The 27,938-nt window shown below is 55.7% G+C and overlaps 11 protein-coding genes across 11 annotated transcripts; 5 read left to right on the top strand and 6 right to left on the bottom strand.

Annotated features, from left to right (window-relative positions):
• Positions 1-17: 17 nt before the first annotated feature.
• N656DRAFT_745110 (uncharacterized protein) lies at positions 18-5,630 on the bottom strand. Its single transcript, XM_064812892.1, has 3 exons — positions 4,957-5,630; positions 4,454-4,889; positions 18-4,399 (listed from the first exon to the last, which is right to left on the bottom strand). The coding sequence occupies exons 1-3, from the start codon at positions 5,314-5,316 to the stop codon at positions 171-173; spliced, it is 5,025 nt and encodes a 1,674-aa protein (XP_064673838.1). The 5' UTR covers positions 5,317-5,630; the 3' UTR covers positions 18-170.
• Positions 5,631-5,864: 234 nt separating this feature from the next.
• On the top strand, positions 5,865-7,164 carry N656DRAFT_774479 (uncharacterized protein; the record flags this gene model as incomplete). The annotated part of the gene is made up of 1 exon (XM_064814276.1): positions 5,865-7,164. A coding segment is annotated over one exon (1,229 nt), but the record flags the coding sequence as incomplete, so codon positions are not given.
• Positions 7,165-8,120: 956 nt separating this feature from the next.
• On the bottom strand, positions 8,121-9,758 carry N656DRAFT_794589 (uncharacterized protein; the record flags this gene model as incomplete). Its single annotated transcript, XM_064817306.1, has 2 exons — positions 8,121-9,360; positions 9,415-9,758. 2 exons carry the CDS (start codon positions 9,756-9,758, stop codon positions 8,121-8,123), a joined length of 1,584 nt encoding a protein of 527 aa, XP_064673836.1.
• A 1,155-nt stretch (positions 9,759-10,913) lies between these two features.
• N656DRAFT_233936 (uncharacterized protein) lies at positions 10,914-11,987 on the top strand. The gene is made up of 4 exons (XM_064808969.1): positions 10,914-11,283; positions 11,376-11,572; positions 11,667-11,781; positions 11,939-11,987. The coding sequence occupies exons 1-3, from the start codon at positions 11,124-11,126 to the stop codon at positions 11,694-11,696; spliced, it is 387 nt and encodes a 128-aa protein (XP_064673835.1). The 5' UTR covers positions 10,914-11,123; the 3' UTR covers positions 11,697-11,781; positions 11,939-11,987.
• On the bottom strand, positions 11,709-12,655 carry N656DRAFT_234048 (uncharacterized protein). Its single transcript, XM_064808970.1, has one exon. It carries the CDS (start codon positions 12,324-12,326, stop codon positions 11,751-11,753), a length of 576 nt encoding a protein of 191 aa, XP_064673834.1. The 5' UTR covers positions 12,327-12,655; the 3' UTR covers positions 11,709-11,750.
• Positions 12,656-13,610: 955 nt separating this feature from the next.
• On the bottom strand, positions 13,611-15,308 carry N656DRAFT_786674 (uncharacterized protein; the record flags this gene model as incomplete). Its single annotated transcript, XM_064816547.1, has 5 exons — positions 13,611-13,998; positions 14,069-14,754; positions 14,811-14,888; positions 14,968-15,093; positions 15,156-15,308. 5 exons carry the CDS (start codon positions 15,306-15,308, stop codon positions 13,611-13,613), a joined length of 1,431 nt encoding a protein of 476 aa, XP_064673833.1.
• Positions 15,309-16,187: 879 nt separating this feature from the next.
• N656DRAFT_794587 (glycoside hydrolase family 36 protein) lies at positions 16,188-19,060 on the top strand (the record flags this gene model as incomplete). The annotated part of the gene is made up of 5 exons (XM_064817305.1): positions 16,188-16,762; positions 16,827-17,025; positions 17,085-17,295; positions 17,355-18,773; positions 18,846-19,060. The coding sequence occupies 5 exons, from the start codon at positions 16,188-16,190 to the stop codon at positions 19,058-19,060; spliced, it is 2,619 nt and encodes an 872-aa protein (XP_064673832.1).
• A 511-nt stretch (positions 19,061-19,571) lies between these two features.
• N656DRAFT_794586 (uncharacterized protein) lies at positions 19,572-20,403 on the top strand (the record flags this gene model as incomplete). The annotated part of the gene is made up of 5 exons (XM_064817304.1): positions 19,572-19,591; positions 19,664-19,677; positions 19,734-19,946; positions 20,025-20,152; positions 20,305-20,403. 5 exons carry the CDS (start codon positions 19,572-19,574, stop codon positions 20,401-20,403), a joined length of 474 nt encoding a protein of 157 aa, XP_064673831.1.
• Positions 20,404-20,662: 259 nt separating this feature from the next.
• On the top strand, positions 20,663-21,272 carry N656DRAFT_794585 (uncharacterized protein; the record flags this gene model as incomplete). Its single annotated transcript, XM_064817303.1, has 2 exons — positions 20,663-20,827; positions 21,075-21,272. 2 exons carry the CDS (start codon positions 20,663-20,665, stop codon positions 21,270-21,272), a joined length of 363 nt encoding a protein of 120 aa, XP_064673830.1.
• A 578-nt stretch (positions 21,273-21,850) lies between these two features.
• N656DRAFT_794584 (ATP-NAD kinase) lies at positions 21,851-23,814 on the bottom strand (the record flags this gene model as incomplete). Its single annotated transcript, XM_064817302.1, has 2 exons — positions 21,851-22,356; positions 22,413-23,814. The coding sequence occupies 2 exons, from the start codon at positions 23,812-23,814 to the stop codon at positions 21,851-21,853; spliced, it is 1,908 nt and encodes a 635-aa protein (XP_064673829.1).
• A 3,054-nt stretch (positions 23,815-26,868) lies between these two features.
• On the bottom strand, positions 26,869-27,745 carry N656DRAFT_786671 (uncharacterized protein; the record flags this gene model as incomplete). The annotated part of the gene is made up of 3 exons (XM_064816546.1): positions 26,869-27,282; positions 27,336-27,493; positions 27,556-27,745. The coding sequence occupies 3 exons, from the start codon at positions 27,743-27,745 to the stop codon at positions 26,869-26,871; spliced, it is 762 nt and encodes a 253-aa protein (XP_064673828.1).
• Between the last annotated feature and the right edge of the window lie 193 nt (positions 27,746-27,938).

The following is a 27,938-nucleotide window of genomic DNA, read 5'->3' as shown; positions in this document are numbered from 1 at the left end:
ACAACTTGGAACCCCAACCCATCTCCAAGTTGAGCTTCCTGGAATTACAATTCTCATTCACCGCCTGATTTCAGCACTTTGATCATCTCGATGGGAGATAACACAGACAATACATAAATTCCCGCTAAAGATACAACACAATACACCTTCCTCTTCACCTTATCCCAACCTCACCCGTCAACAGGACATCGGTACCCCCTCTCCTTATCCTTATCCTGCCCATCCCTCGCCATGGTCGCTTCCAGACAACTCTGGTGGTAAATATGCCTGCACGCCAGCAGAACCAAAGGTCCCAGCATGGCTTGCTCCTTTTTCCTGGGAGGCTGGCCCGACGACACCCCAGGCTCGTCACCATCATGCTGCTGCTGCCTCTCCCTCGGATCCTGCTTCTGCACCCCCTCATGATCACCCTCATCGTCGTCGTTGTCGTTGTTATCACCATCATCTCTCCCCCCCTCCGTCCTCAGCGTCAGGCTCACATCTTTCCCCTTCCCCGCCCCAGCCCCCATCCCACCCTCTTTACCTCCCTGCTGCTGCTCCTGCACCACCGCCCTCCTCCTCCTCCTCCTACCCTCCTCCTCCTTAACCCTCCTCTGTTTCTCCTCCCACGCCTCAAAGATCCCATTCCCCGCGACACCCGGGCCCCAGACACGCTTTCCGCACGCCTCGCAGGTCGAGCCGCGGGGCCGCCACCCGCGCTGCCGGAGCTCGACAGCCTGGCTGACGCTGACAAACAGGCTGCGCTCGAGCAGCCGGTTCGCCAGGCGCAGGATCGACTCCTCGTAGGCGTACGCCGAAAACAACGACTCAAGCACGGCCCGCAGGTCGGCCAGACTGGGCGAGGCGGCTGCCGCGCGCGTGAGAAACGCGCGCAGGATGCGCAGGAACGAGAGGTTGCGCCCTATTCCAGTCGTCGCGGCGGCGGTGGTGGTGGTTGCGGTTGTGGGGACTAGGGCGGTCGTGGACAAGGAGGTGGAAGAGACGCTCGGAAGGGCCGAGGTGGAGGTGAGAAGGGCCGTGAAGGTGTTTTGTACGTTGCCCCGGAGAACAGCGACAAGTCTCTCCGTATCTTGGGTGGACAGTGTTGGGCTGGGCTCAGCGTCTCCATCTGTTGTTGCTGTTGCTACTGCCGAACCTGAGGCTGCGTGATCTGGCGCCGCTTGTAAGGTAGACGACAGCCGCCGGGTGATTTGCACCGAGGTGTCAATCAGATCGAGCCAAAGATTCTCATCAGCCGAGAGGGTGCCGTCAGGCGGCGACTTCTGCCCTCGCCGGCTGGGCTTGGCCTGGCGAGCAGTTTTAGTCTGCCCCTGACACAGCCAGATTCCCACCAGAGTGAACTTTCTGAGGGCCTGCATCAAATTCTCGGCTGACTCTCGCAAATTGCCCGCGCCGTCCTCGGAAGCCGTTCCTGTAAAGAGGCCCTGCAGAGCAGACTCGAGAGTCTCGAGATGCTTGATCAACCGGCCCATAGCCTCTTGAACCTGACCCTCCTTTGCCATGAGAATGACAGCCGCGTCGACCACCCCCGTCTCTTCCATCGTTGGAAGCAGTGCGTCTAGACTTAGGTTGGTGGACTGGACCAAGCCAACGTATTCAGCTACGTGTGTCGGATCAAACCTGCACATCAATCGCAGATACTGTTCCACCAAAGCTCTGTCTGGTGTGCGGTTAAGCGTGATTTCATTTTCCGGCTCCAAGATCGCTTTCAAGTAAGCATGTTGCAGCTCGGGCTGGGCAGAGGTTGAGTCTAGCATGTGTTGATGCAGCTCCGGGGCCTGACTGGCAATGGTTCTGGCTGCCTGAGTAGGATCGAGATCCACAAGTTCACTGGCATGTTCTTTGATAACCTGATGGACATCTTCAACCTGGCGCCGCGTAAGACCTGTTGACGGCCGCAGACAGGACTCGATGCAGTTGAAAATGGCTTCCCGATCGTCTGGGTCCTCAAAATAGACCTGAACGAGCTTCCCGTAATGCTTATCGATTCGGTAGATGCGTTTCAAGATGCGATAGAAACCCGCTTTCTTGAGCAAGGGTATGAGCTCTGCAATGTCTGGTGGATGGTAGACCGACAGGAGATATTCTGCGCTGAGCTGAGCATCTTCGGCCAGGTCTGGGCCGGGATAGTTGCACAGCCCGATGAGGACTCTGGTGAGGGTTGAGCCGGGGAACAGCAGGTACTGTGGGTACTTTGGCAGGTTCCTAGCAATGAACATATCCAGGTAAATGATGTCTTGGCGAGAAAAATCAGATGGATTCATGATTTCCATCAGAATTGAGACAATATATTGCCGGTCTACTGTCAGACCAAAGATCTGCTCCTCTGGCAAATCTCGACCAGACCTGCCGTTCGTCGATTTCTCGGGGGAATCGTTGAGAACGGAGTCCTCAAATGCTTCGTTGAGTGCACTCAAGAAGCTAGGGGCGTCAAACCCCAAAATCAGCCGCAAATAAGGGAAGGACGGCTCTTGCGATTGGTTAGGTTTTGTAAGGAGCCGCTTGTTGCTGCCTTTCGGCCATATGATGCTCTTCCCCGAGAATAGCAACCAGTAGAGCTCAGCTTTCGCCTTTTGGGCAATACCCTCGGGCAGCGTGTCGCCAGTAGGATAGACGCGTCCAGTCAGGATGTAAGAGAGATATGGGAATATCTTCAGGGCGTTTACCCCGTGGATTTCGGCCTGTATTAGGCTCTCAGAACCGGTGTGCTGGCCATTTTGCGTCATGGGTACCAGGAGGGCAAGCAAGTCGAGAAGCGGAGTGATGAAGTCGTTCAGGGCTTGGTTCCAGACGTAGATCAAAGCATCGTATAACCGATGCTCCTTGCAGAGAAGCGTGATTTGATCAAGATCAAGGGTGGCGGTGTCCATGTGGCAAATCATCTCCTCAAGCCGGCTCTCCATGCCCCTGCTGACGAAGTGGTTGACCATCGCTTTAACAACTACCGGAGGGATAGCGTTGATAGACCCGTCAAGAATATAAGGCTCCAGGTTCTCAAGGAAAATCCCTTCGACTTCGGCATCCTCATACCAACTGTATATCTCGTCGAAGAGAAAATCGGTATCTCCGATGCTATGACAAGCGACAAAACACGTCTTTGCAAGTTCGTGTAAGTGGGCATCGTCAACAGATTCCCTATCTTGTCGCCTCCGGGTAAATGCGTATTTGAGGGATGCTCTCATGATCTCCATGAGCTTGTCCTGGACCATGGAATGCCTAAGCCCGGCGTCCTCTGGCAGTCCAACTGTGAGCTTGTTGGTGTCGCCTGTGTAATACAATGTTGCTAGTTGAATAGCGCCGACATAGTCGCCGTTCTCCATCAAGGCGATGAGCCGGTCTGCCCAGTTGGACAAAGCCCCAATCGATATGTCGTTGAATCCGAGGAGGAAAAGTCGGCCCTTGTAGGTCTTGAAGCTCATGTAAAAAGCATCGGCGACGACACCATGCATTGAAGGATCCTCCTCGTCTAGGGTTTCAACGAGCGCACCGAGTTGCTTTGAGAACCTGTCAACATGATAGATGTGTTTGTGTATAAGATCGAAGGCTTCAGTCATGCGCATGCTTCTATCCTCGAGCACAATCAGCCGCTGAGAAATGGTTAAGATGGCCAAGACAGACCGGCTCAACCATTGCACGGCGACTATTGATTCCTCGCATTTCCACCGACTCCGCGCCCTGAATCTCAGACTTGGGGGTTTGTCCTTATCCTCGGCGGGTATCTCGTCAACGTCGAGGACAGTGAGGACGTTGGACCAACAGTAGACCAGCTTGACCTTGGACATGTGGCTTCCTGTAAGGGGGTCTGGCACTTTTAGCTTGACTCCGGGAAACCAAGCCAGGCATCCAGTCATGGCACTGTGCGCGGCAACCTCCTTGGGCCGCGCGGATTTATGCTGAGTCTGAGCGATAGGGGTAGTGGAGACGATGACTAGTAAATATGGAGTGAGCATTGCTGTGAGTCCCATCGTATCGGTGGCCATCTCGACATTGCCGAGCGGTAAGGAAGCAAACGCTAGGACAGTGCTAGGCTTCAGCGTCTTCCCAGGGGGCGGTTTCGAGTCCGGGTATCGTCCCAATATCCTTGCTGTCCTTACCGTCCTGCCAAGTGCTCCTGTCCCTCGAGTTGCGAGATGGGAAAAGGCCATTCCTCGGTCATCGGCGGAGACAAGAGCAGTGTGGCGGGTGCCCAAAAAGCCCAAGTGGGTGATTGCAACATTCGGCACGTGGCCGTCAGACGTCCTATTCTGCAAATGTGACGGATCCAGATGCAGGATACTGAGGAAGGGTCTTGAAGGCCGAGAAGTGTCCCAAGTAAAAATGTTGCCGTTTGCGTGTCCTCCAGCAATGGTGGTGTGGTCCGCAGATATTGCGATCGCGGTGACAGCGCCCGACTCAACAGCTAGGAAATAATCAGCAACCTGAAATCTTACAACCGTAAAGACAATTCTCCCACCTTTCGTTCCCGGGCCGATGATCATCTTGAGATTCTGGTTGTAGTCGAACACCAAGATAATCCCTTTCGAGGTACCCAGCACTATCGAGGCGGAAACGGCCAAGCAGGTTGGGGAGCCGAAATTCCTCCTCGCAGCCTCGGAAAAAGCCTGGCCATTGAGCTTCCTGAGTTTGGTCCAGCGCACGGCTTCCCATGGTGGCGATGGCGTGTCGGTGTCGCCTTGATCGAGCAGCAGCTGACTGCTCGCGGACAGGTTGCGGCCATGGCCTGCTAGAAAAGCAGGAGAGGAGGGCCGGGGAGAGGAAAGAAGCGGCGAGGAGATGCGAGACTGAAACCTCTGGTCGAAGGGTCTAAAGGAAGGCGTCGGGCTCGCCAGACCGGGTCGTGAGGCGAGCGAAGGCAGCACACTGCTGCCAGGGGATGACACGACGGATCCCTGTACTGGGATGTCAGACGAGGGCAGGGCCAAACAGGGCCATGAGGTCTTTGTACTAACGACGCACCTGAAGCGAAGGCGTATCGTCTGGGATGCAGAGCATAGAGCCTAAGGGACTCTCTCCCAACCGCGGCATCGCCTCCGTTGTTGAGCCATCTTCCGAGGCTGCTTCGTGTTCCGAGTCTACCGGTTCTCGATAGCGGTGGGCGACAATGCTCGGGCCAGAAGCGGGCATTGGGGTCGTAGCGGACTGCGGCTCCTCGTCGAGGGTGTCGGCAATGTGATGCTCGTCTCGATCGCCCTTCACCGTCTCGTCGTCGTCGCTTGAGCTGGAGCGGTGGCCGCTGCTTTCAACCGGAGCCAGTTCTGGTTCGTCGGCCATGGTGTCGCCTAGGCCATCCTGCCCCCGCGGTTCTCGCAAACTCATCGAGTCTTGACACTGAGGCGCATGGCTCCACGCGTACTGTACCAGTCCGTATGGGCGCGACGAAATCCGACGAGACTAAGAAGTAAGAACACCTCAAGATGGTGGCTAGGCCAGGAACATGGATCTTGCCTTGAGAAACCTCGGTCAAGCTTCCAATGCTCTCTTCAGGGCGCGCTACTCGTACAACACCCGCTCTGCTCTGGCGTCTAAGATCTCATCATCCACATTGCAGTTGTCTCCAGGCTAAAGGTTGCTGTATGGCCCTGGTGCGTGCAAGGAGCGATACACCACTGCAGATAGCGCCTGGAGCTGTCCCATCGCAGTGGCACAGCTCTGTTCCCCTAACCACTCACAACGGCCTACCTACAGTAGTGGGGCCTGTTCAGCCACCGAGCCACCTACCAGGATGCTAATCTTATCGATAACACATGCTTTGAGCGAAGGTTTGCGACATTCCACCCCAACACTATCTGCCTCCCAGGCACCAGCAACCTACCGCCTCAAGTGTTGCGCTCCAAGTTTGCTCTCAATCCAGAATTTAGCATTCACAATGGCGTCTATAGGACCTCAACTCCCTCCTCACCTCCAAAAGCGCAAGCGCGCGTCCGAAGACGAGGCCGAAGTAGGATCGCCTCCAGCGAAATCCTCCCGTCGCGAAAACGAAGACGAGATTCCATTGGAAGAAGACGACTCGGACGACGACTTTGGGCCAGCTGCTGCGCCGCGATCCGAAAGCAATCGCGACAGAGTCATGGGCCCCTCGCTACCGTCAACAGCAGGAAACAGCATCACCCCCGCGCCGGGAACCCAAAAACCGTCAATTGGCCCCTCACTCCCACCATCTACAAAGCCAACCAACGACGACGAGATTCCCCTAACCTCAGACGGCGAGGAAGACGGCACAGCAGGCCCAGCTCCTCCCACAAACCCCGCCCCATCGCCCCCTGCACCAAAGCGCGTACTAGGCCCAGCGCCGCCACCAGCCGACCTCTCCGAGAGGCCCACAACCGGTCCCAACTCCGATTCCTCATCCTCCTCCGACGACGATGACGACGGTTGGGGCCCAGCCCTCCCCACCGCCGTCCCCGCCGGGACCAGAAACCTCAACCCAACAACAATAACAACAACAACCTCCTTCCCCCCCGAATCCCAACAAGAACCGTCAGCGCCCAAACGCGACGACTGGATGCTCGCCCCGCCGAGCAGCACGGGGGCGTACCGGGCACCAGACCCGACAAAGCTCAAAGCGCGCAAATTCGCAAGCGGGCCGCGCGCGGCGACCACAGCCGATGGGAAGCCGGGAGGAGGAGGAGGAGGAGGCGGGATGGGTTCTCTCTGGACCGAAACGCCCGAGCAAAAAGCCCGCCGGCTGGCCAACGCCGTGCTGGGAAGGGAAGACCCTTCCACCGCCGGCTCGCAACAACCTTCGCAACGGCCGTCACGTCCAGAGAAACCAGGCGATGGCAGCGGGAGTGATAGTACGAGGGCAGACGAGGCGCGGATCAAATCCTATACAGAGCAGACGCGTGGGCGGAGCCTGGTGGAGGAACACCAGGCTGCGAGGTTGGCTGGGAAGGCGACGGGTAAAGGGGGTAGTAGTAGTAGTAGTAGCGGCAAGGGCAAAGGCGACGAGGAGGAGGATGATCCGAGCAAGCGGGCGTTCGATTGGGAGAAGGATATGAAGGTTGGGGGAAGGATAAGCAACTCGCAGCGGAGGGATCTGCTGAACCGGGCAGCGAATTTCGGGAATAGGTTTCAGACAGGGAGATATCTGTGACCACGCTGCGACGAACGCCTATAGTCATAATGCTCCTTGGGGAAAGAGTAGCCAGTCTTGGTTGGACATGGCCCCGTCCCCTGGTCCAACCATGCTTTCAGTCTCACGAGGAATCAAGAGGTGCGAGCGTGTTGTAGCTAATCACTTGAGCTGTGCCCATTCATTACAGTTGAGCGTTAATTCCAACATAAACAAATACGTCGAGCCTATCAGGCATACCAAGCTTGCCCAAACAGTATCTGCTCATACTCATTTGCCCATCCTCCCGCCCCGAGTAACTCCATGCTCCGAGGGTGGACTTCGCCCTCCATAGGAAACCCATTGTACTGTGCTATGCAATCCAAGAGTTGTAAGATGGTGGGAGGGGAAAAACAAAAATAAAAAATAGAAAAATGAACACAAAACCTAAGATATCCACTGCTAGTACACTTCAGCCTTGTGACTGGCCGGCTGCGAGATTCATATAAACAATCCCACATCCATAACTCTGCCATTGGTGCTAATACTCGGAGGATTTCGCAAGCATCGTCGCCAATAGCGCCCATAGTACGTCGTATACCGTAAAATCTCGACAAATCCGTCCTCTTCTACTGCGCAGTGTAAACCTGGTGACCAATCCTAGGCTTGCATTATGCAATGCGCTTCAACTCTGCTGATGCGTTGAGAAGTGGAAGTCGGGGTTTGAAGTGGGTGGAACACAGGGTTAGAGACGTTGCTTGGCCTAGACTGTGCAGTAGAAGAGGACCGATTTGTCGAGATTTTACGGTATTGTATATAACCGACCAAGCCGAGGTCAAACAAGTTTCGGTGATGATGGCAGCCCCGATAAGGAGGCATATAAATGAGAACAATGGGGGCCGTCCGATCTCTGCTCCAGAGGCCGAAGTCCAGCCATGCCCACAGCAGGAAGATACATATACACATGCGGGAGATATGGGTATCGATGCAGATAACTTCCGGGTCAAAGATTCGTGCCCGTGGATAGGCGCGTGATTGGAGCGTGACTGGCGTTCTGCCGCCGTAGTCATTAATTGGGTGGATTTCGGGCTCCTGCCTCAAGTTGTGAAGGTGTAACAGCCGGATTCGCATCTGACGGCGCCGGCTCCGTCGGAGCCTGGTTGTTCCGACTCCAAGGAGCCCGAAGAGATGGAAGGGCAGTTCTGAGACCGGAAAGTAAACCACCAGATGAGGCCTGGGCGGACGAGCCCGGAGGCGGGCGCGTAGGTTCAGTAGTATCCGTCGCTCTCGGACGGCCGAAGAATGAGAAAGCGACATTCTGCCCAGGCTGTAAACCGCCCGCCCGCTGTCTCCTGCTGGTGGCCGGCTGACTCGCCCTCCGTCCCTCAGGTCGTCCAAAGCCGAAGAAGGCGTGCCGAGGTCTGCTGGGCAAGTTTGCTCGGTTGCCGCGCGAGTCGCCTGGCAGCGTGACGGTGATGACGCCTGTCGTGCCTGAGCCGCCCTCAGGGACTTGTGGGCGTGGTTTAGGTGTGTAGTAGTCGGCTTTGCACAGCGGGCAGCATGCTCTCCTAGTAGTCAACCACGGGTCAAGACAAACGGCATGGAAGGCGTGCCCGCATGCCAAGCCTCGCACGTCGTCGTCCTCCTCCAGGGTATCGATACATATGGCACAAGTATCACCCGTGGTCCCCATGCATTCGGGTGGAAGCGCCGCGTCAATGTGGTCGTCCTCGTCATCCTCGTCATGTGACAACTGGCTCATATGCTTCTGCGCAATTGTGTGTTCTGGTTCGTGGTCGGCATCTATAGAATCCGGCCTGACGACGGCTGCCGTACTCGACGTGCTCTCCTTCGGCACATGGCGATGGTCCTCTGTCTCGGACTTCTCAGCCCTTTCAGCTTCGGCTCCAGTAAGGACAGAAGCAGGTGCTGGCGTGGCTGGAGTTTCCGTTCCTGGCGCAAGCCCTGTTGTGGGACCACTTGTTGTGGGCTGGTCATCCGTTGAGATTCGTTCCTTTGGCGGTAATTCCGGAGCGATGCCGTCTGCATGCCGGATGCTACCCGGTCTGCTAGGGGCCGACACACCACCCCGAGTGGGTAAACCCTCCTGAGCACGGCTGGCTACCCATGTCTTGTACTTCATCATTGGAAACTTCTCATTCACTTCATCGATTGTCATTAGTTTCTTTTCGCGCCGTCGGCGGTGCGGGCGAGGCATGTTCTCCATATTGATGGGCTCGCCATCTTCTGTGCGCATCTGGCGGTTCCGTGCGTTATACCTGAAACAGTATTTCACACCGACGATAATCCTATCGCACGTTAGGGGTCCATCGTGACGGCCTGCATCTCGTCACGAAACTCACCAAAGGTTGGTGAAAACAACGCCGAATCCCAGTGCGACAAAGAAGAGCAGCGACGACGAGTTCCCGCCGCCCCCTCCACCGCCGCCTCCGCCTCCGCCCCCGTTGCTGCCCGGATTTCCGCCGCCTCCATTTCCTCCACCATTGGCAAGGGTGCTGGTGTCGGTCGGCGAAGCGACGGGCGTTGAGGATGTTGTCAAGGTGATGGCGGTCGGCAGAGGAGAGCTCGAGCTCAATGAGGTCGATGGTGTCGCTGTCGGCGAAAGTATCGTCGACAAGGCCGACTCGGTCGCTTGCCTCACCACAAACCGTGCCCCTTCCACCACGGCTGGATTGATAAACGTCATCTTGCCGGAGAGGAGGTAGACCCGGTGGCTACGTAGGCAATTCAAAGCCGCAGAGCGGCCATCAGGCAATCGGATTGTCGTCGAGTCGGCACCCAAGCATCAACAGATATGAATTTGAAAACTACGAATCTCTGTATGGCCGGAAACAAAACGAGCGAGAAAAGAGTCAACGGCCTTATGTAGCAGTGCAAGCTGGCAAGGCCGGAGGTGAATCCCTTGAGAGGCTGGGGCGACACTCGCTGAGTTGGAACCCGGGACAGGCGGATAGGAAGTTGCAGGTGTGCAAGTGAGCTCAGAAGTGGAGAAAAGATGGGGGAACAAAGACATCTTGTGAAGTGGCCTTGGCCAAGGAAATTGTTAAGGGGGCACTCGCTGTCCTGCTCTTTGCGGCACGACCACGAAGGGGCGGGAAGGTGGGGCTATGCTAGGGTGAGAGACGGGCTGCCCGGTGGGTCTTGTGGAGCGGTCCATCCACTCAACGGACTGACTGTGGGCTTCGGAGCCCTTGTGTAACTGACAAGGGGGCTGATTTGGAAGGTTCGGAATCAACGGAATTATGAGACTTGACGAGGTGAGACCGTGGGAAAGCAGGGCAATTGCGAGTTGAGGATTTGGAAGATTGGAGGAAATTTGAAATTCACCACATAAACACGGAACCTCCCGGACAGGCAATCCATCGTGTGAAATCACGCAGCCAATGAGGTTATGAAGGCCAGTTCTGCCGCCAAGGCGATGATATGGCATCCTGGTTTTCATCCCAGGTGGCAGGCGATCGCTCACTCACCTCAGCCCAAGTTGGTTTTCCAAGACGGCGAGCCCGTCAATTATTTACTACCTACAGCGCCAGGCGCCTTGCTTTGCTACACTACCCCCAACTACATGGGTTGCCTACCGTACTTTCCATTGAGATGAACCTGAAACTCTATCCACCCTCGGTTGGTTGAACTGGATCCATCGCTGACATATTACTGATTTCGAAATTTACGGCGCAGCTCCATCTGCTTGCAGTGTGGCCATCAGCCTTCCACGTTGGAGGTTATTGAAAGTCGTCAGCGTGCTATTAATTATCAACGCAAAGCCAGTGCCGATGCTCCCTTGGCCGTCCTTCAACTGCGGCAGAAACCGCCCAGATCCGCCATCTGCATGACGGCTTCAAGATTGCCCGCTTCGACCTCGCCTGAATGCAATATTTGTGTCAACGCACCATAAACGGCTGCTTGCCGAAATGTCATTATACTGCCATATGTCTGAATTCGGACACACAAATACCGGTACACTTGGACTTCCGGCCTTGATCCCGGGCCTCCTCCAAGACAAAACAGAGGTACATGGACAGTGCTTGGCCTTGATGCATGAAGTCCAGATATGGACGCGCGATCGGCGACTGAGCGCCTAGTCGAATGCCACCATACCGGGTGGGTTCACTGGGTTGGGCCAACTTGTTCTGGCCTGCCCTCTCCCCCGGAGTTCGGAGTAGATCACTCTGGCCGCTTTGGCCTGGGCAGGCGGGATTGGATGAACGGCGGCACGTACGAATTCTTAGTTCTTTTCATACTCCGAGCTCCATGCTGATACGGGTGATGTGCGGGAAATCTGGATACATGCGTATCCGTACAGTTTGTCAAAAGTGTCCACGCAGCAAGAGAAGTGTCCTTGTCAAGTGTCAACTTGCTCCCCAACTTGCCAAGCCTGGGGTCCCTGACAGTCCATCAACTTTACGTTCGGACAAAATGCCAAGCCCTGTGTGTTTGGTGGGATCGGTCATCCTGATCTTCGTATACATACCGATAACAACTACTCCGTACATAGGTTGTGTAAGTGTTAGACTTCCAACACACCATATCCGGCAGCTGTTGCAATCGGCCATGAGTTTCTCTCTAACTATAAGATATCCATCCCCACCTTAAGGTTCTGTTCTGCTGCCCTCTGCATGCTTGAGTTCCGTCAACTGCTCGCGAGAGGCCAGAGCAGCTGCTCACGGCTTTCGTGATTTCATCCCTCACGGAATACTGCTATGTCGCAGGTTCGGCGTGGTCTCTGGCGGTAGGAGAGTTGGAGGAGGGGGAGCAACGTCAACATCGAGTCGCCAAGCGTGGCTGGCGCTGGCTCTGCATGGCCAAGCACCCCGCCCCAAAGACCCGACGACGACAAACGAAGTAACTGAGGGGACAAAACAACAGAGGGAGCGGGACGGCCACGGACCTGCGCGCGGGAGTTCAGATCCCCCCGGTATCCGGTAATGCTTCGCCCAATCCACGGCCGTTGTATTCCATGGGACGCCGACGCAGCCGAAGTTATTCCCCCGCCTGCTCCGGCCAGCGCTCCCTTATCTGTCTTGGCCAGCAGACCCAAAGGAAAACGCCTCAGCCCGTATGACAGTGGATTCCGGAGCACGACAGCCATGCCAATGTTTCGAAGGCACTCCGCCCCCGCCGGGACGTCTCGTGAGGAATCAAGATACTCCTGTGAGATCGGCCCAAGCCCGAGGTGACGAGGACAGCAGAATACGATGATACGCCCTCGCGTATAGAAGTTGTATGCATGTCTCATCATCCTATGGGATAGCATAGCACTCTGTCTCAGTCTCTCTACTGCGTAAGCCTAATAATAAGCCCCTCAAACTGCCCTGTCCCGCCTGTCGTGCTCGGTATCCGTGGATCCCTTCGACTTCGATAGACACGAAACCTCCACATTGGTGAAGATCGCTCTCGATATCACGCCACCACCATCACCGGCTACGGTACTACCTCATTATGTCCGAGGTATTACCAGATCCCTAGTGTAGAACAGCCACAGCTCTTTTGCCTTGCAGATTTGCCCGTCACCCGACAGAAAGCACCGTTTACAAGTGGCGTATCCCAAACCCTCTTGTTGCTGTCCGCATGACTCTGCGCCATTAGGTACTTAGTCACCAATCTCGTGTGGTGTGAGACCGACACACTTGCGTCAGTCCATGATCTGCATGCAACTCACTCAGTCTTGTTGCCCTATTACTCACACGTGTAGTGTAGCTCATAACTTTTTGACTGCCGTCTGTGTCTGTGCTTATCGTGTTTCTCATCGGGGGATTACCAAACGTATACATGGCTAAGGTAAGGTACTCGGCCTCATCATCAAGCCTGGTGCGATGTAGAACTGCTGGTTATCACATCGAAATATGTCTTCCAAAAATGTTACGGATACTTGCAGCTCATGACGCTCAAAGCAGCATCATCATGGTTGACATCAAATTGGCCCCTTGAATCTGGAGGGCAAAGCGGCCCTTAAATCAGGAGGGCACACTGACTCTGCGAACGACTGTTCGTTCCGCTCTCTCCTGTTCATCCCTCCTCTCGGCCATCGATGTCTCTCTTTGCCATGGCACTGTCCAATTGTATGTCGACACGAAGGGATAAAGAAGATAGTAAATGCGCCATATAACAGACCAACTGATCTTGAAACTCGATCTTGATGATAACATGAGAATATGCTCAGACCTAGACGCTGCGCTATCAGTCCATCGGGCAGGTAGATCATTGTCATAGATGCAGTCCATGCGCCCGTCATTCCAGCACTTCAACTTGTATGTATGAGTGACGCCGGGAATGCCAGGGACAGTTGAGCCCCCTTCACGCCTCCTGATTTGACCTCTCGACTTCTCGCAGCCAGACACTTCGCGTTCCATGCCATCCAGCCGAGGCCTACACAAAAGAACAGATGGATTGCTCTATGTCTACCCCGGTCCCTTACAGTACATTCATGGGTTGGGTTTGGATGCAACACCGATTATAGTACACGCTGAACCCGAGCGCGGCTCCCATTTCTCCTCTACCAAGCCCCTCATTCCCCCCTCGCCTCCTTTTCTCCCGTAATCTAAAAGTTCCTGCTCATATCGGCCCTGATTCTCGCATAGTCAAAGAGGCCTTCGATGCTGCCGACAGCGCTAATGGCAACGTCCTGGTCCCAGATTTTCCTGTTGGCGAACTCCATAACGTCCTTCTCGGTGATGCCGTCAATGATGCGCTCAATCTCGCCGGGGCTCATCCGACGGCCCGTCGTGACGATCTGCCGGCCAATGTCCTCGGCGACAGCCGTGGTGCCGTCCAGGGACAGGAGGATGGATGCCTTGAGCTGGGCCTTGGCGCGCTCAACCTCTGCCGGGGTAACGCTCCCAGCCAGGCGGGACCACTCGCGCAGGGTGAAGTGTACCAGGTCGTCGATGGTGGAGAGCTTGTCAGTAACCATATAAATACCCCAGAGACTACGGAAACTGGTTAGCAGAGAACTTGCCAAGGCAAGCGGGCGACGGGCCGCTGGCATATGGGGCTTACCCAGTATCGCTATAGCTCGTGGAGAAGCTCATGTAGCTGGTGGCAAGGTCGTTCTTGTGGACGATGCCGCTGAGCTTGCTACCCTGATGCGGGGCGTTGCCGAGGGCCTTGTCGTAGTTGCCGACAATGGCCTGGGTCACCAGGGCGGTGAAGTAGTCGTCGTCGTTCCAGCTAACGCCCTCAACGGCAATGGCAATGTTGGCGGTCGGGATGGTGTCGTCGCGGATCCTGACGTCGGAGCCGATGAAGTCGGGCTTCTTCTTGGAAAGAAGGTAGGCGCTCGTCTCGGGGGCCTTGGACGGAAGGTTCGCAAAATACTTGTCGGCCATCTCGACCAGCTGCTGGTGGGGAACGCCGCCGGCGCCGACGAGGACCATCCGGTCAGCCGTGTAATTGTTCTTGATGTAGTTCACGAGCTCGGTCCGGGTAATGTCGCGGATGTTCTCGCGGGGACCGAGGATGGTTCGGCCAAGAGGCTGGTTCTGGTAGGCTATGGCGTGCAGGTGATCGAAAACAACCTCCTCAAGCTGCTTCTCAACCTCCTCGGCTTCGCGCAGGATGACGTCGCGTTCCCGTTCGATGGCCGACTCCTCGAGCTTTGAATTCTGGAGAATGTCTTGCAAGATGTCAACACACCTAGGCACATCTTCGTTAAGCGCCTTGGCAAAGTACACGGTGTTCTCGCGCTGTGCCCCCCAGTTAGCTGTCGGCAGAGGCTTTGATGTCTTATTTTGGGACGAACCGAGGTGTAGGCGTTGAGGTGAGCGCCCATGTTCTCAATCTCGAGCTCCAATTGCTGCTGTGTCCGGTTTGCGGTGCCCTGTTTGCGGCGCAAATACAGTCAGCCAAACATGAGTCTTTCCACGCGAAGGCACATGTCAGGCGAGACGGATCCGTACCTTGAAGGCGAGATGTTCGAGGAAGTGGGCGGTGCCGTTGGTCTCGTCGGTCTCTGCGCGCGACCCGGCATCAATCCACATGCCGACAGTCGAGGTCTGGGCGTAGGGAGAGTATTGTGTCGCAACCTGAGTTACGGATCGAGTTAGAGACGAGCTCCACGAGGTCAATTGGGCTGACCGAAGCTCACAGTCAAGCCATTCTTGAGTGTTGTCGTCTCGGTCTTGATGGCGGGCGAATTCGTGTGAGGAGTTGCGAGACCTCGCCTGAATGGCACAGAAAGACCTCTGGCGCGGCCTCGAAGGCCTTGCGCGAGGTTCAGAGCGAGTCTCCGGGACGCCATGAAGGTGAATGGGGTGAAGGGGGGGCGTGGAATGAGCGGTTTGAAGGTAAGGTTTGGACAATTGCTCCCTCGAAAATCTATGGGTATGCAGCGTAATTTTGCCTCACTTCCAAGGCAAAGATCGGAAACGCCCGGGCCAAACGCTGGCTCAACGGGAACGAAGCTCTGCGTCACGTGTCAAGGCCGCCTTCGGCCCGCAATCGTTCTTGGCAGTTGGAAATTCAGCCACCAGGATTCGCTGATGCTGGCGCTGCCCCACTATTTCCCTCTTACACCGGAAGCTATGACACGGTTCATGTCGGGTTCATGTTCGTGGACCAGGACTCCTAGAGTCTCACCTTGGATTAGGAGCAGACATTGCGCCTTCCTGGCCCGTTAACCGCAATACCTAAGTGGATAGGCAAGCCTTGCGGCTTCGAGAAGCCACACCATTCGCCATCTCGACATTCAAGGCACGTGGCAGGAACAGCTTCTTTTCAGCGCACAGCAAACGGTAACGTTACTCAGTATCAAGGGGCATATGTATGGACGTGGTGATCGCTGGAAGGAGATGCTGGTAGGTGAACAGGGCAGTAGGAGAAGCCCTCAGAACTCGCAGAACACAACCTTGACTACGGATATTGTGAAGGGTGCAGACTTTAAAGTCCGCAGTTCTGTCGTCTCCGAATGAGTAAGGTACTGTACCTTGGCCAATCTGCGGTCATCCCAAGGGCATCGTGCCTTCCATGGCAGGGTCAACAAAGTCTTGTGAATTGTACTAGGCAGAATGTTCCACCAATTGGCGTCAACGCATGCACAGCGTCGTTCGTTGGTACCTCTACGCTTGACACTGATTCTGCCTCCTTAGATCCGTTCGTCTCTGGCCCGGTCTCACAGATCATGGCGGCCTTGATTGCGACATATCCGCCCCTAGGGCAGGTCACACAGCTGCGAGGATCCGGAGAGATAATATTCCACGCTGTCCTGGAGGTTCCGAACGAATTGCCAGCAGACGCCTGGCAGCTTGCACTCTGGCATTCAAGCGGCAGCCATGGAGACTGGACTGAAACTGAACTGCTTCCCGATGCGCCAGACGTCCACCGGCCAGCACTACACGAGACTCATGGCACCAAGTCGAGCTTTTACTACACGGCAAGATTGGTTCTGGAGGCTCCACTGACTTTTACCGTCAAGTATCGAACAAAGCCCGACCAGGATTGGCATTGGGTCCGTGACGAGCAAGGCCTGGACGATGGCATGGTGCTAGCCGACCACACTCCCGCTGGAGAGCATGATTCTGACGACTTGCCGGACTTGATCCAACATTTGAATCCAGATCTCCCGTGGAGAAGCCACATGAGCCAGAGCCCTGGAACACGGCTTTGGTCCATCGACGCGCGGGTAGATGGAGCAAAGGATGGCGAGTCAGCATATGCCCAAGTACCCCTGGGTATCCCGTGGGGACGCTTCCTGAGGTAGGGCTTCCTTCTCGCTTGAAACGGAAGCTCTAGGCCGTCCCAATAACTGAATGTACTGCAGATGGTTTGCCCTGGTCCGGACTTGGACGCCGTGGCTTGGTCCACGGCATGGGAAATCGACCTTCGAACTAGATAAAGATGCATTGCTCTGCTCATTTCTGTCCCCACAAGGAAAGCACCTCGTCTTCCTAGGGATGAGCGGCGTCGGCGATGTCATTACCCTCTTTCGCAGCGGAGAGTCGGGACGCTTGACACTACATGTAGGTTCTCCACGGGCTCAAGGACGGCTGATGGTTGATCGCCGCTCATGCTACACCAGATTCGGAGCGATAATGCGCATGCGGCGGTCGGCACCGTCCTAGTCGCAGTTGGCAATGATTTTGAGAGCGCGAGCGCAGCTGTCATATACCACGCCCGAACGCTCGTTAGCTCAGGTAATGTCTTGACCGCTGATGGAAAGGCCGAATCAGAGCCTCCGAGCAAGGTCAAACCTGAATGGTATGAGAATTGGTATGATGGCCTAGGATACTGTGAGGGCAAATCATACCCAGATCGTGAAACAGCACACAGTCTAACCGGCCTTCCGTAGGTACATGGAATGCCCTAGGTCAGCGATTGACAGAGGAGAAGGTCCTCAAAGCGGTTGACACACTGGCCGAGAACAACATCAACATTTCAAACCTGATCATAGACGACAATTGGCAAGACATAGACTACAGGGGAAATGGTCAGTGGCAACACGGCTGGAACGATTTCGAGGCCGAACCCAAAACTTTCCCCAGAGGGCTCAAGGCATTAGTATCAGACATCCGCTCGAAACATGAACACATACAATACATTGCCGTCTGGCATGCACTGCTGGGCTACTGGGCTGGACTCGCGCCCGAAGGTCCACTTGCCAAGCGGTACAAGACAGTCGAGATCATCCGTGAGGACGGAGAGCGCCGACACCTCCCCACGGGAGGGAAGATGACGGTAGTAGCTAAAGAAGATACCGAGAAATTCTACGATGACTTTTACCGCTTCCTATCGTCCTGCGGCATCGACGGAGTCAAGACCGACGCACAGTACATGCTCGACACCTGGGTCTCCCCTCGAGCCCGCCGAGAACTCGCTTACGCCTACCTCGATGCCTGGACTCTTGCCTCCCTTCGGCATTTCGGTGGCCGGGTGATCTCGTGCATGTCCCAGGCGCCGCAAATCATCTTCCACTCCCAGCTCCCGCGCAACCGTCCCGCCGTCGTCTGCCGCAACTCGGATGACTTCTACCCGGACGAGCCCGCTTCTCACCCGTGGCACGTCTGGGCGAATGCTCATAATGCCCTGTTCAACCAACATCTTAACATCCTCCCGGACTGGGACATGTTCCAGACAGGATCGCATTACCAGTATGCCGGCTTTCACGCCGCCGCTCGCTGTGTCAGCGGCGGGCCTGTCTACATCACCGACGTCCCTGGCCAGCACGACATTGGCCTGATCAAGCAGATAACGGGCACTACGCCCCGGGGCCGCACTGTCGTTTTCCGTCCCAGCGTGCTGGGCAGGACCCTGGATGTGTACAACGCTTACCAAGACCCGGCATTGCTTAAAGTCGGGGCCTACCATGGACGGGCAGGAGCCGGGGGAACGTCAATTGTGGGCGTCTTCAATGTCTCGATGGCAAAGGCGCTGACGGAGCTCATCCCGCTCACGAGGTTTCCCGGCGTGGTAGGGTCACTCAACTATGTGGTGAGATCGCATGTGAGCGGGAAGGTGACGCCCCCCTTGGAGGTCGGAGCGTCCTTGTCGGTGCTCACCCTCTCGCTCCCTGCCCGGGGCTACGACGTCCTCTGCGCGTTCCCCTTAACAGCGTTTGAGTCGCGGACGAGAGGACAAGAAGTGCTGCTTGCAAACCTGGGGCTTGTGGGTAAGATGACTGGCTGCGCGGCCGTTCTAAACACCGTCTATGACCTTCGTGAGAATGGGCGGATGCTGGTTGACACGACGCTCAAGGCGTTGGGTGTGTTGGGTGAGTTGGCTGACACTCCTTCAGTCCTGAAAGTATCTTGGGCCGTAATGTTGCTAATCTGGCCGGTGACAGGCATCTACATCTCGGTACTCCCCGAGCTGTCTCTTCAGGATGATTTTATGGTGACCACCCAGGGACAGCCTATCCCTCCTCACACGGTATCCGTGAATGAAGGGGACCAGCATGTCCTCGATGTCGATATTGAATCGGCTTGGCAGGAGATGGGCCTTGAGAGTGGATGGGCGAACGAGGTTGAGGTGAAAGTCTATTTTGCGATGGAGAAGTGAGATCCGGTCTACACCATGTGTATTCAGACCCGCGGTTTCTCGCTTGCATGCCGATCTGCTAGCTGGTGACGGCTCACATCGCCAAGCTCAACATCAACACATAACTTCTCTGATTCCCGGCTGAAACTGGCCGCGAGTAGTCCAGTTAAAGTACTTACATCTAGCTAACCGCCCATGACTCCATCGGTAGCCGGAACGGAGGCACACAATTTGTTCATGAGTGCTCGGTTGAGATCAGTTGTTCGCTCGATATGCCGCGGTCTGCTTACCACACGCCCGACTTCTCTGTCCGGCATGACATCATGCATGCTGCTGTGGAGGGAACTTAACCCGTGTTTGCTATGCAGTGTGCAGACACGCTGAAGCATCAGTAAACACCTGCATTGCATAGATCATGTCGGCGCTCCATGCCTCTTATGTTGACCGTGGCGCTAGCTTCTGAGTTGTCACCGTTTCAGTCATTGCTTGAAAGAGATCAGAAACAATTAGCAACTCAACCGACTTCTTCAAGATGAGCCCCAAAGTCCTTGTGTAAGTCCTGAGCCATAACTATTGGGATCAAGATGAGTAGAGTATCTAACACACAACTACCAATTATAACAGAACTGGAGTAACTGGTACGTCTGGATATCCATGGTTGCTGGAACCCCCTATACCTACTCAACTGTATCAGGCTACATTGGGGGCGATGCCTTCCATGCTCTTTATGAGGCCAATCCGGACTTCGATTACACCCTGGTTGTGCGCAACAAGGAGCGCGAGGAGCTGGTGCGCCGAAAGTATCCCAACACAGACATCAAGATTGTCTATCCAGGAGCTGCCAGCCCGGCCATGTCTCTGGCTGACGTCTTGGAGGAGGAAGCCAGAAAGGCGGATATCGTCCTCCGTATGTCCATGATTCTGTACCTACCGGTACTTACGGGCCAACCTCAGGTCATGGACACAAAGCTGACAATTCTACAAGACACGGCTAAATCTGCAGACGACGCTGTCCAAGCCAAAGCCATCCTAAGGGGCCTGCAAGCCGCCGGCCGCTCACCTGAGCACCCGGCATACTGGATCCACGTCAGCGGGACTGGAATTCTACAATGGGTAGGCACAGTACTTCCTAGTATCACTACTAATAGCCCATCCACGGACACAGGGACCGTTCCCCGTTCCTCAACCGTCAACCCCTTACCCCTACCCCTACATGTAACCACGATACTAACCTCACGCTACACTGGCATGTAACCAAAAAAAAGTACGACCAAACCCACAACCGCGTCGGGCAACTCCCCCTCCCCTCCGAAAAATACGACGACATAGCCGACATCGACCGGATCCTCACCCTCCTAGACTAAGCCCTGCACCGTGACGTCGACAAGATAGTCCTCTCCGCCAACGACAACAGCAGCATTAAAACAGCTATTGTCGCGCCCCTAACTATCTACGGCTTTGGCCGCGGCCCAGTTAACAATATCAGCCAGCAGATCCCTTCCCTGACACGCTTCGTTCTGCGCCATGGCTACGCGCCGATTGTTGGGCAGAACGGGGGAGAGGCTGAGTGGGATCATGTTCATGTGAGGGATGTGAGTGAGTTGTTGGTGGGGCTTGTTCGCTATGCCGCGGGGATGGGTGGTGGTGGTGGTGCTGCTGCTGATAACCCTGAAGTGTTCGGGGGGGAGGGCATACTACTTTTGCGAGAGCGGGACACATGTTTGGGGGAAGGTGGCGGTGGAGATTGCGGGTGAGGCGGTGAGAAGGGGGTTTTTGAAGGAGGTTGTGGTATGTATTGTGTTTACTTGCTCCTACTTGGTGCTTACTCACTTATATAATACCTACACCTTTCCACCTTCACAAGGGTGGTGGTGGTGGTGGTGGTGGTGGTGGTGGTTTGTGTTCCGGAGGACTTTGGGGCGGCTCTGCTCTGCTCTGCTCTGCTCTGCAATGCCCTGCTACCCTGCTACCCCCTCCGTGAAATACTTACTGCTCAATGACAGAGGATAAGTATAGCTGACTTGACTTCCCTTAGTCCAAGCACGTGGAGGATGGGCATGCAGCCGGGGACACGTGGGGGAGGAACTCCAAAGGGGTGGCATCAAGGGCAAGGAAGTATCTAGGGTGGAAGCCGACAGGGCACGGGCTTGACGAGGAGATCCCCAAGATCGTCGAGTTTGAAGGTCGGAGGATGGCTGTGGAGGGGGTTCCCTCGGACGAAATCCCCGGTTGAAATGTTGCAAGGTGATAACAGGATGATATCGTACGATGAAGCGATGCAATCAACAACGCGACTTTCTGTTTAGTCAAGGCTTTGACCTAGCTCTGTCGACATCTGTAGGCGATCACCAAGCTTTATTGCTCTGATCACAGAACGCACCGGTTCTTGTGCCATCATCCCCTAACCAGAAACCAAGACAAGCGTGCACTAACCCGACACCTGTCACGTAGAAGTCATCTGCTATTCAAGTCGTGTAGCTGAAAAGTGATGCAGTGCGGGGAAATGATCAACGGCCTACTAGGAGCTTTCTGCTCTCGGCCGTTGTGTTTCTGTCTATCAGTTCTCGCATGACATCAAAGACGCATCATCTGTCAAGCCGTGCCCGCAAGTGACAAGTATCTCGACTAGGCCCATTCACCATCCCCGCTTCTCCCACACTTTATAACTCCCACAACGCCGTTTATTGAAGCTTCCATACCCATAGAGGAGCGAGCAAAAAAGTAAAGAATATGCTGAGCGCTAGGCCTTCTAACCCAAGTGACCAAAAAAGCAATCCGAATCACCCCAGCGCGGGGGTATCGGCCAACCAGCTACATCCCCAACAAGCTCATCTGCCGCCTGAGAGGACTTGCAGCGCTACTGCTCTCCTCACTCGCATAGCAGGCGGAATCGGTATCGATATCCCACCCCTCGTCGTCGTCTTGATTGCCGTATTCGCTGGTCAGCGACGCCGATGAGCCCTTGGTGCTGCCCGTGTCAAACGCCTTTTGCGTGGCGGCGCGAACGTTCCACCTGAGCGTGCGGGAAACGCTGTCGAACCACTCGGTGTCGGTGCGCACGACCGTGGGGAAGGGGTACTGCGACGCTGTGATGGTGACATGGTCGCCCTGTTTGAGCTCGACGCGGCCCTTCCCGTCAAAGGCGCAGTAGGCCGTGGCCCGGCTATTGCGCGGCACCGAGACGCGCAGGAGCATCGTGTCTGAGAGGACCATGGGCCGGAAGGATAGCGTGTGCGGGCAGATTGGGGTGAGAAGGATGGCGGGAATGTCCGGGTGGACAAGGGAGCCGCCGGCCGAGAGGGAGTAGGCAGTGGAACCTGAGGGGCTATGTCAGCATTCAGTTCGAGGACTAAGGGCTGCGAGAGGTACCTACCAGTCGGAGTTGAAAAGATACAGCCATCCGCTTGGACCACAGTCAACAGCTCATTGTCACCGTACAGCTCCAGGTTGGAGACGTACGGCGACGGCCCGCGGTCAATGACGAGCTCGTTGAGAACCTCGAACTGTTCACCTTCCTCCATCTCGTCTCCGGGACCGTTGCGATACACGGTACAAGTGAAGCGCATCCGAAGATTGACACGCATACCCTCGTCGCCCATGACGCGGTTCAGGTGGTCCTTGTACCGCTCAAACTCGAAACTGGTCAGGAAGCCGAGGCTGCCCAGGCTGAAGGACAGCACGGGCGGCACAATTCGCTGGAACAGCCACGACGTGAAGAGAACAGTCCCGTCACCGCCGAGCGTAAGTACTAAATCAAACTTTTCCGGCTGGCTCCAGCACAGGTCCGGCGTCCAGTACCTAAGCATGTCGTGGAATCGGGGATCCTCATCAGTGATTCCCCGAGCATTGAACCGTTTCGAATGGCGCAGCTTGGCATCTACGTAAACATTGACGCCGACGTCGGAGCCATAGCGCGGGGTTTGCAGCAGCCACAGGGCCAGCTCGCGGGTGAGTAGAACCAGCTGATTATCACGAGCCTTGGTGACAATCATGACGTTCTTGACGGCGCGCCGGATGGGCCGGCGCTGGAGCTGCTTGGACACCTCACGGACGCCCGTGGCCGTCTGCACCAGCCGTGAATGCGACATCCACTCGTCGTTCTTGATTTCCTCGAGTACCTTGTCAATGTCGACGGCGTCATCGAAACGGGTATGGTAGAAGCAGGGCGACTGCAGGGAAGGGAAGGCGGCGGTGGGCGTCATGGTGACAGTCGGGCGGGGGTTTTGAGCCTGCGCCAGCCCGTACAGAGCGTCGCAAAGCTGCTGAGAGCAAGCGGACGACGGTCGATTTTCGCCGCTCTTCGGGGCGCTATGTGCGGATAACATGCCGTTGAGTGAAAGGGCTTGGGGCTTGTTGTTGCGCGCCACAGAGGCCAATGCTTTCATAAGCGTCTGTCGCGGGACCGACTCAACGGAGAGAGCGTTCTTGCGATGACCGTGGGGTAGAGTGCTGGGCTGCGGAGGCTCGGGGTCCTGGGCCACCAGGCTATTTACTACTGGGAGAGCGGGTTGAGACTCAACGAGGACATCACCGTGCCGGACTGTCGATGATACCGGCGTCGCCGGCGTTACGTCGGGAAGTGAATGGTCCGCGGAGGTTGGGTCCTCGTTGTCCGTCGGCGAAGGCCTTAGTCCGATCGTGACATTGTAACTGTCGGCGGTGTCGGGATTGGCGGGAGCGTAGGTATTAATTCCTTCCCCGTTGCAGCGCCGTTGAGGCGACGGGAGCGGGAGGTCCGCGGGGTGAGCAAGGGCTGGGTGAATTGAAGACGACATTTTGGGGCCGGTCACGGTTGGTTTGGGGGAGTGGGGTCAGGCTAGCTTAGTTGGGAGGGTTCGATGCTGCCCTGGGCCTCGTGGTTGCTTCTCCAAGGAAGCTAGGGTACGAAGCCGGCAGGTAATCACAGTGGATTGTAGCGAGTCTGCACCTTCCCCGTCACAGGCTTCAGGTTGCGTATTCACCCGCACACTGCGCGAGAATGTTCTGCGAGAAGCAGGCCAGAGCGTCGGAGTTAACGGACCTGCAGTGTCTGTACGAGTGCTGTAACAGAGAGCGCGTGCTGCAGAGAGATGCGCCGTCACCCTGTCTTGCCGACGTCACCGATTAATCCGCGAATGTGGAATGACGGAGAGCGGAATAATTGACAATTGGTGGTGGACAGGCTTTCTCGGCTTACTCGGTTGGCACTTTATGATGGATTTGACGCAGCAACCGCAGGACCTGTAGTCAGAACTGTCAGCGGACATGCCTCGACGGGGCGTTGACCGACCACCTAACGTAGTGGACGGGAATCTAGAACCGGCCCTTGAGGGTCCAACTCCGAGCCACCGGATCCATGGCTTCAAGAGCTTTGATGTTCAGGGGAATTCCACGAAGTGCTCACCTCAGCCGGCGTTTAGCACAAAATCACTCCAAGTTTCTTCAACTGAATCAAGCGGTACCCAGGGGTATAGAGTGTTATTATCAAGGAATCGTTGCCGAGTGAGGGACGATTCTTTGGAGCGGGTTTAAGGGGTTCGGGTGGCGGGTTAGCGGGTCAACAAGCAGAGGCCCACTGCTGCACGGTTTTCTTGGACCCTGATCCTGTGTCGCGGGCGCTGGACTTTGGGGCTTGTGGTGTTGGGTGGCCTTGGCCTACTGTAAGCTCAGGGCCGTGGAGAAGGATGGGCGCTACCAGTGAGGGCTGAAGTGTGACTGCTTTCAGGAGCAGGATGATGGGAGGAATGGCGACCCGATCGGAAATGCACGGGATTTCCAAGTGATCGAAGCAACGATTGGATGACTGCGTCGAGAACGAGTATGTGCCGCCGTAGAGACCGAGTCTAGAGCCGCCGAGAGAGTAACCCAAAAAACCGAAATGCTGAAGAGCAAGACCAAAGTATGAACTAGGTAGACTGGAAGAGGACAAAAAGAATAAATTAACCAAATTGAAGATAAGAAACTAAGGTAATCGCGAGAACTACCAGAGCTCTGCTTCAATGAATGCTCCCAGAGCCGAAGAAGGAATATTAAGACCGTGATGGAAGGAAGGTATGTGGTTGGGTCATCGAGACGAGGACCGAAAGACCAGTGGCAGACTCGATGGCATCCATTCCGGCTGTTTTAATATCTGGTGTACGGATAGTGGGTTAATGTTTAACAGCGGGTTCAGGGGCCAAGCTTAAGCTCTGGGGTAACCACTCCAGGGTTGCAGTCTGAGGGTCTAAGGAGGATACCTGCGATTGCTGTTTGTCAATATACAACATTATGTAGCACAAACGCGCAATGAAGCCGTCGCAGAAACGAGGGCCTTGTACGGAGTACCAGGGGCGTTATGTGTGTACCTGGTCAGCATGAGTCGAAGCACGTTTGTGGAGACCAATCCTGCATGCACGATGTCCGAGATCTTCGCAAATCTTCGCGCCGTGCACACAAGCAGTGGCTTGCACTCACTAGTGTGATGGCGCAGCCGCAGTAAGAGGTTGGCGGCAACCGTAACTCTATGCCGTACCCACTGCGCTTACCCTGAGTATAACGGCACTTGTGGCTTCACAAGATACTGCAAAGCAAAGATACCAAGGAGGTGTGACATGGCAACCCATCCGATTTCTGCAGCAGTGCAGCCACGCTGGTTCGGGAGCCAGGCTGGGGTAGATGGGTAGGTTCGCGACGCCGGGACAGGCGAGTCTCATCTTGTCTCCGCGATGCCAGGGTCTGAAGGCGAGCATGGAGGGGCCCTGATGCGGCATCACTTTCATGACACGCAGATTACCACACTAGAAAATTGATACCGCATGTCGGCGGTAGTTGCGCTGTAGCATACCAGAGCAGCTGCATGAGAAACAGCATCCCAGCTGCCGGCCTCTGTCGGCCTGTGATTGTGCAAGTGTTTGAAAGCTTGGGCGGACCGCATGTTGAATCGTGCTTATGATTTGCCTTGGAAATTGGCTGGCCCCGCAGATGTGACGCATTCAACAGAGACGCCGGCAAAGCCAGTGAGAGGAACAGCCGCTTTCAGTCTTCTGACAGATGCGCTGGGCCTTGGGAAAGCCTCATCAAGAAGCATGAATGAATCGAGGAAGAGGCGAAAGACGTTTCGACGGGTATCCACCTCTCCACCTGCAAGGCTAGGTACGCCGCCAATGCTCTGGAACGCCCCCCACACCGCTGAGTACCCGCCAAGGCGCCCAGGTTTCGCGGTCCCGTTCTCGAATGCCTGTAAAGTACTGTAACATTTTAGCCTCAAGGTTGCAGAAGCCGACAAATGCCCTGGGAAAGTGGCCTCATAGAGCCCTTGTAGGGAGCAAAGCTGAGACGAAACGGGGACCCTCGGCCCGCCAGCGGATAATCCCAAACACGAACCCTTGTAGGCGAGCCCATCAGCGTTCGAGACGGCGAAGCTTGCTCTTTTCACAGGAAACACACAGAGTTCGTGAAGGGGAGGGTAGTAAAGTCGAAAAGATCCCTGAAAGGGGCTGATTCTCGGTCGAACGAAGATCTCAAGCCTCCAATTGCTGCGACCCGTGGCTAACTGCCGATTATTGATTTGTGGATGTGCAGCCTATAGCATTTCAGGCTGTCGCCCAAAGGTGAATGCTTCCATGCTCACCAGTGTCACCACTAGGTCACCACCACTTTGTCTCCCTTGATCCGTCGCAGAGCCTTGTAGTCATTGTGACCGGACTTGACTGGCATCTCGGCAGCGGCAGCGCGGGCGCCTCTCTGAATCGTCTCGCACTTTCGTAGTTCTTGGTCCAACCATGCCGTCTTCAAGCGCCAACGAAATGCTTCGGGCAGACCTCGGCCTCTGATCCTCACGAGACGAGACGGATTAGGCTGCAGGTACTGCTTTACTTCCAATGAAGATCCGCAGCAACTTTGTCTTCCACGGCCGACCGAAGGAAATGGCGCGTATCGGGACCGTCGGCAACCTCGTCGTCCAGCATCATCTCGATGCCTTCCTTGGTCACTGTCGACCGACAGCAGACCCTCTCGGCGATTTCGCAAACCTCATCCCACTCCCGGACCGTGAAGTCTCCTTCGCTCTCTGCGAGAAGTAGCTCGTCTCTTGAGGTGAAGGCCAGTACATGGACTGATTTGGCTGCTTCGATCTCCCTAGGGGAAGGGTCGATTACTTTCTTCCTAGTGCCGTCCTGGAGCACTATCGCGACAGCAGTCGCGGTGGCTGTTGCTCTCATGGGCACTGCGGCCGAAAGAAGCGCTAGAACGGAGGTCTGGAACAAAGCCGGCATAATGCCAAAGTTCTAGCAGAGTTTTAGTACACCCACTCAGATATGACCAGGCAACCTGACCTTACTAGGCTGGCCTGAACGAGCTTGGTGTTGGCATAGTCGTTCTCGGGCGAGTCCTCGATCTGGAGGACTATTTGGATGAGACAGCGCGGGAAGTTTTTGACGAGAATGAGCTGCGAGAGCGAAGACTGCAAGAGAGACTCAAGGTGGCGCTCTCGGGTTCCTATACAGATAGATTGTCACTACCGGCCCATCGCACGTGAGATGTAGTGCCGAAAGCCTCACCTCCTACCCCTGCCGCCGGTCGTACGATGACATCGACATGTGCCTCATATGGATGCTCATCCCTCCGTTGGGCTTCGATGGGCCCGTTCACCGACGCTGTTACTGTGTACCCGGCATGCGAGTACCGAGCAGACCCGTCAGCCCGTGGAAGAACACCAAGTGCAGCTTCGGGTGCTGTTGTCGCCGTCATTTTTGGTTGCTATTCTTTTTTTCTTTTTTTTCTGTGCTGTCAAAGATGGATTTGATGCTCCTGCGTGATGAAGTTTTGGTCTTTTGGAGCTGTCCGGTTTGGGTTGGTCTGTGATTTGGATGGCTACAGGTAGCCACTTGCAGGTGGGCTGATCGCTGGGCTGTGGATCACCCCGCATCCCACTCACAGGCAA

Source organism: Canariomyces notabilis (assembly GCF_033297395.1).
Source record: "Canariomyces notabilis strain CBS 508.74 unplaced genomic scaffold N656scaffold_2, whole genome shotgun sequence".
In the NCBI taxonomy this organism is placed as follows: domain Eukaryota; kingdom Fungi; phylum Ascomycota; class Sordariomycetes; order Sordariales; family Chaetomiaceae; genus Canariomyces; species Canariomyces notabilis.
This window is presented reverse-complemented; position numbering and strand designations above follow the sequence as displayed.

Bases quoted from the DNA above. Each gene is read 5' to 3' on its own strand.
- N656DRAFT_745110 (XM_064812892.1), bottom strand. From the start codon at position 5,316: ATGAGTTTGCGAGAACCGCGGGGGCAGGATGGCCTAGGCGACACCATG. The intron at 4,890-4,956 runs GTGCGTCGTTAG...ATCCCAGTACAG, and splicing joins ACGATACGCCTTCGCTTCAG to GGATCCGTCGTGTCATCCCC. The intron at 4,400-4,453 runs GTGGGAGAATTG...ATTATTTCCTAG, and splicing joins CATCGGCCCGGGAACGAAAG to CTGTTGAGTCGGGCGCTGTC.
- N656DRAFT_233936 (XM_064808969.1), top strand. From the start codon at position 11,124: ATGGACGCGCGATCGGCGACTGAGCGCCTAGTCGAATGCCACCATACC. The intron at 11,284-11,375 runs GCACGTACGAAT...GTATCCGTACAG, and splicing joins GCGGGATTGGATGAACGGCG to TTTGTCAAAAGTGTCCACGC. The intron at 11,573-11,666 runs GTAAGTGTTAGA...CCCCACCTTAAG, and splicing joins CTACTCCGTACATAGGTTGT to GTTCTGTTCTGCTGCCCTCT.
- N656DRAFT_234048 (XM_064808970.1), bottom strand. From the start codon at position 12,326: ATGCTATCCCATAGGATGATGAGACATGCATACAACTTCTATACGCGA.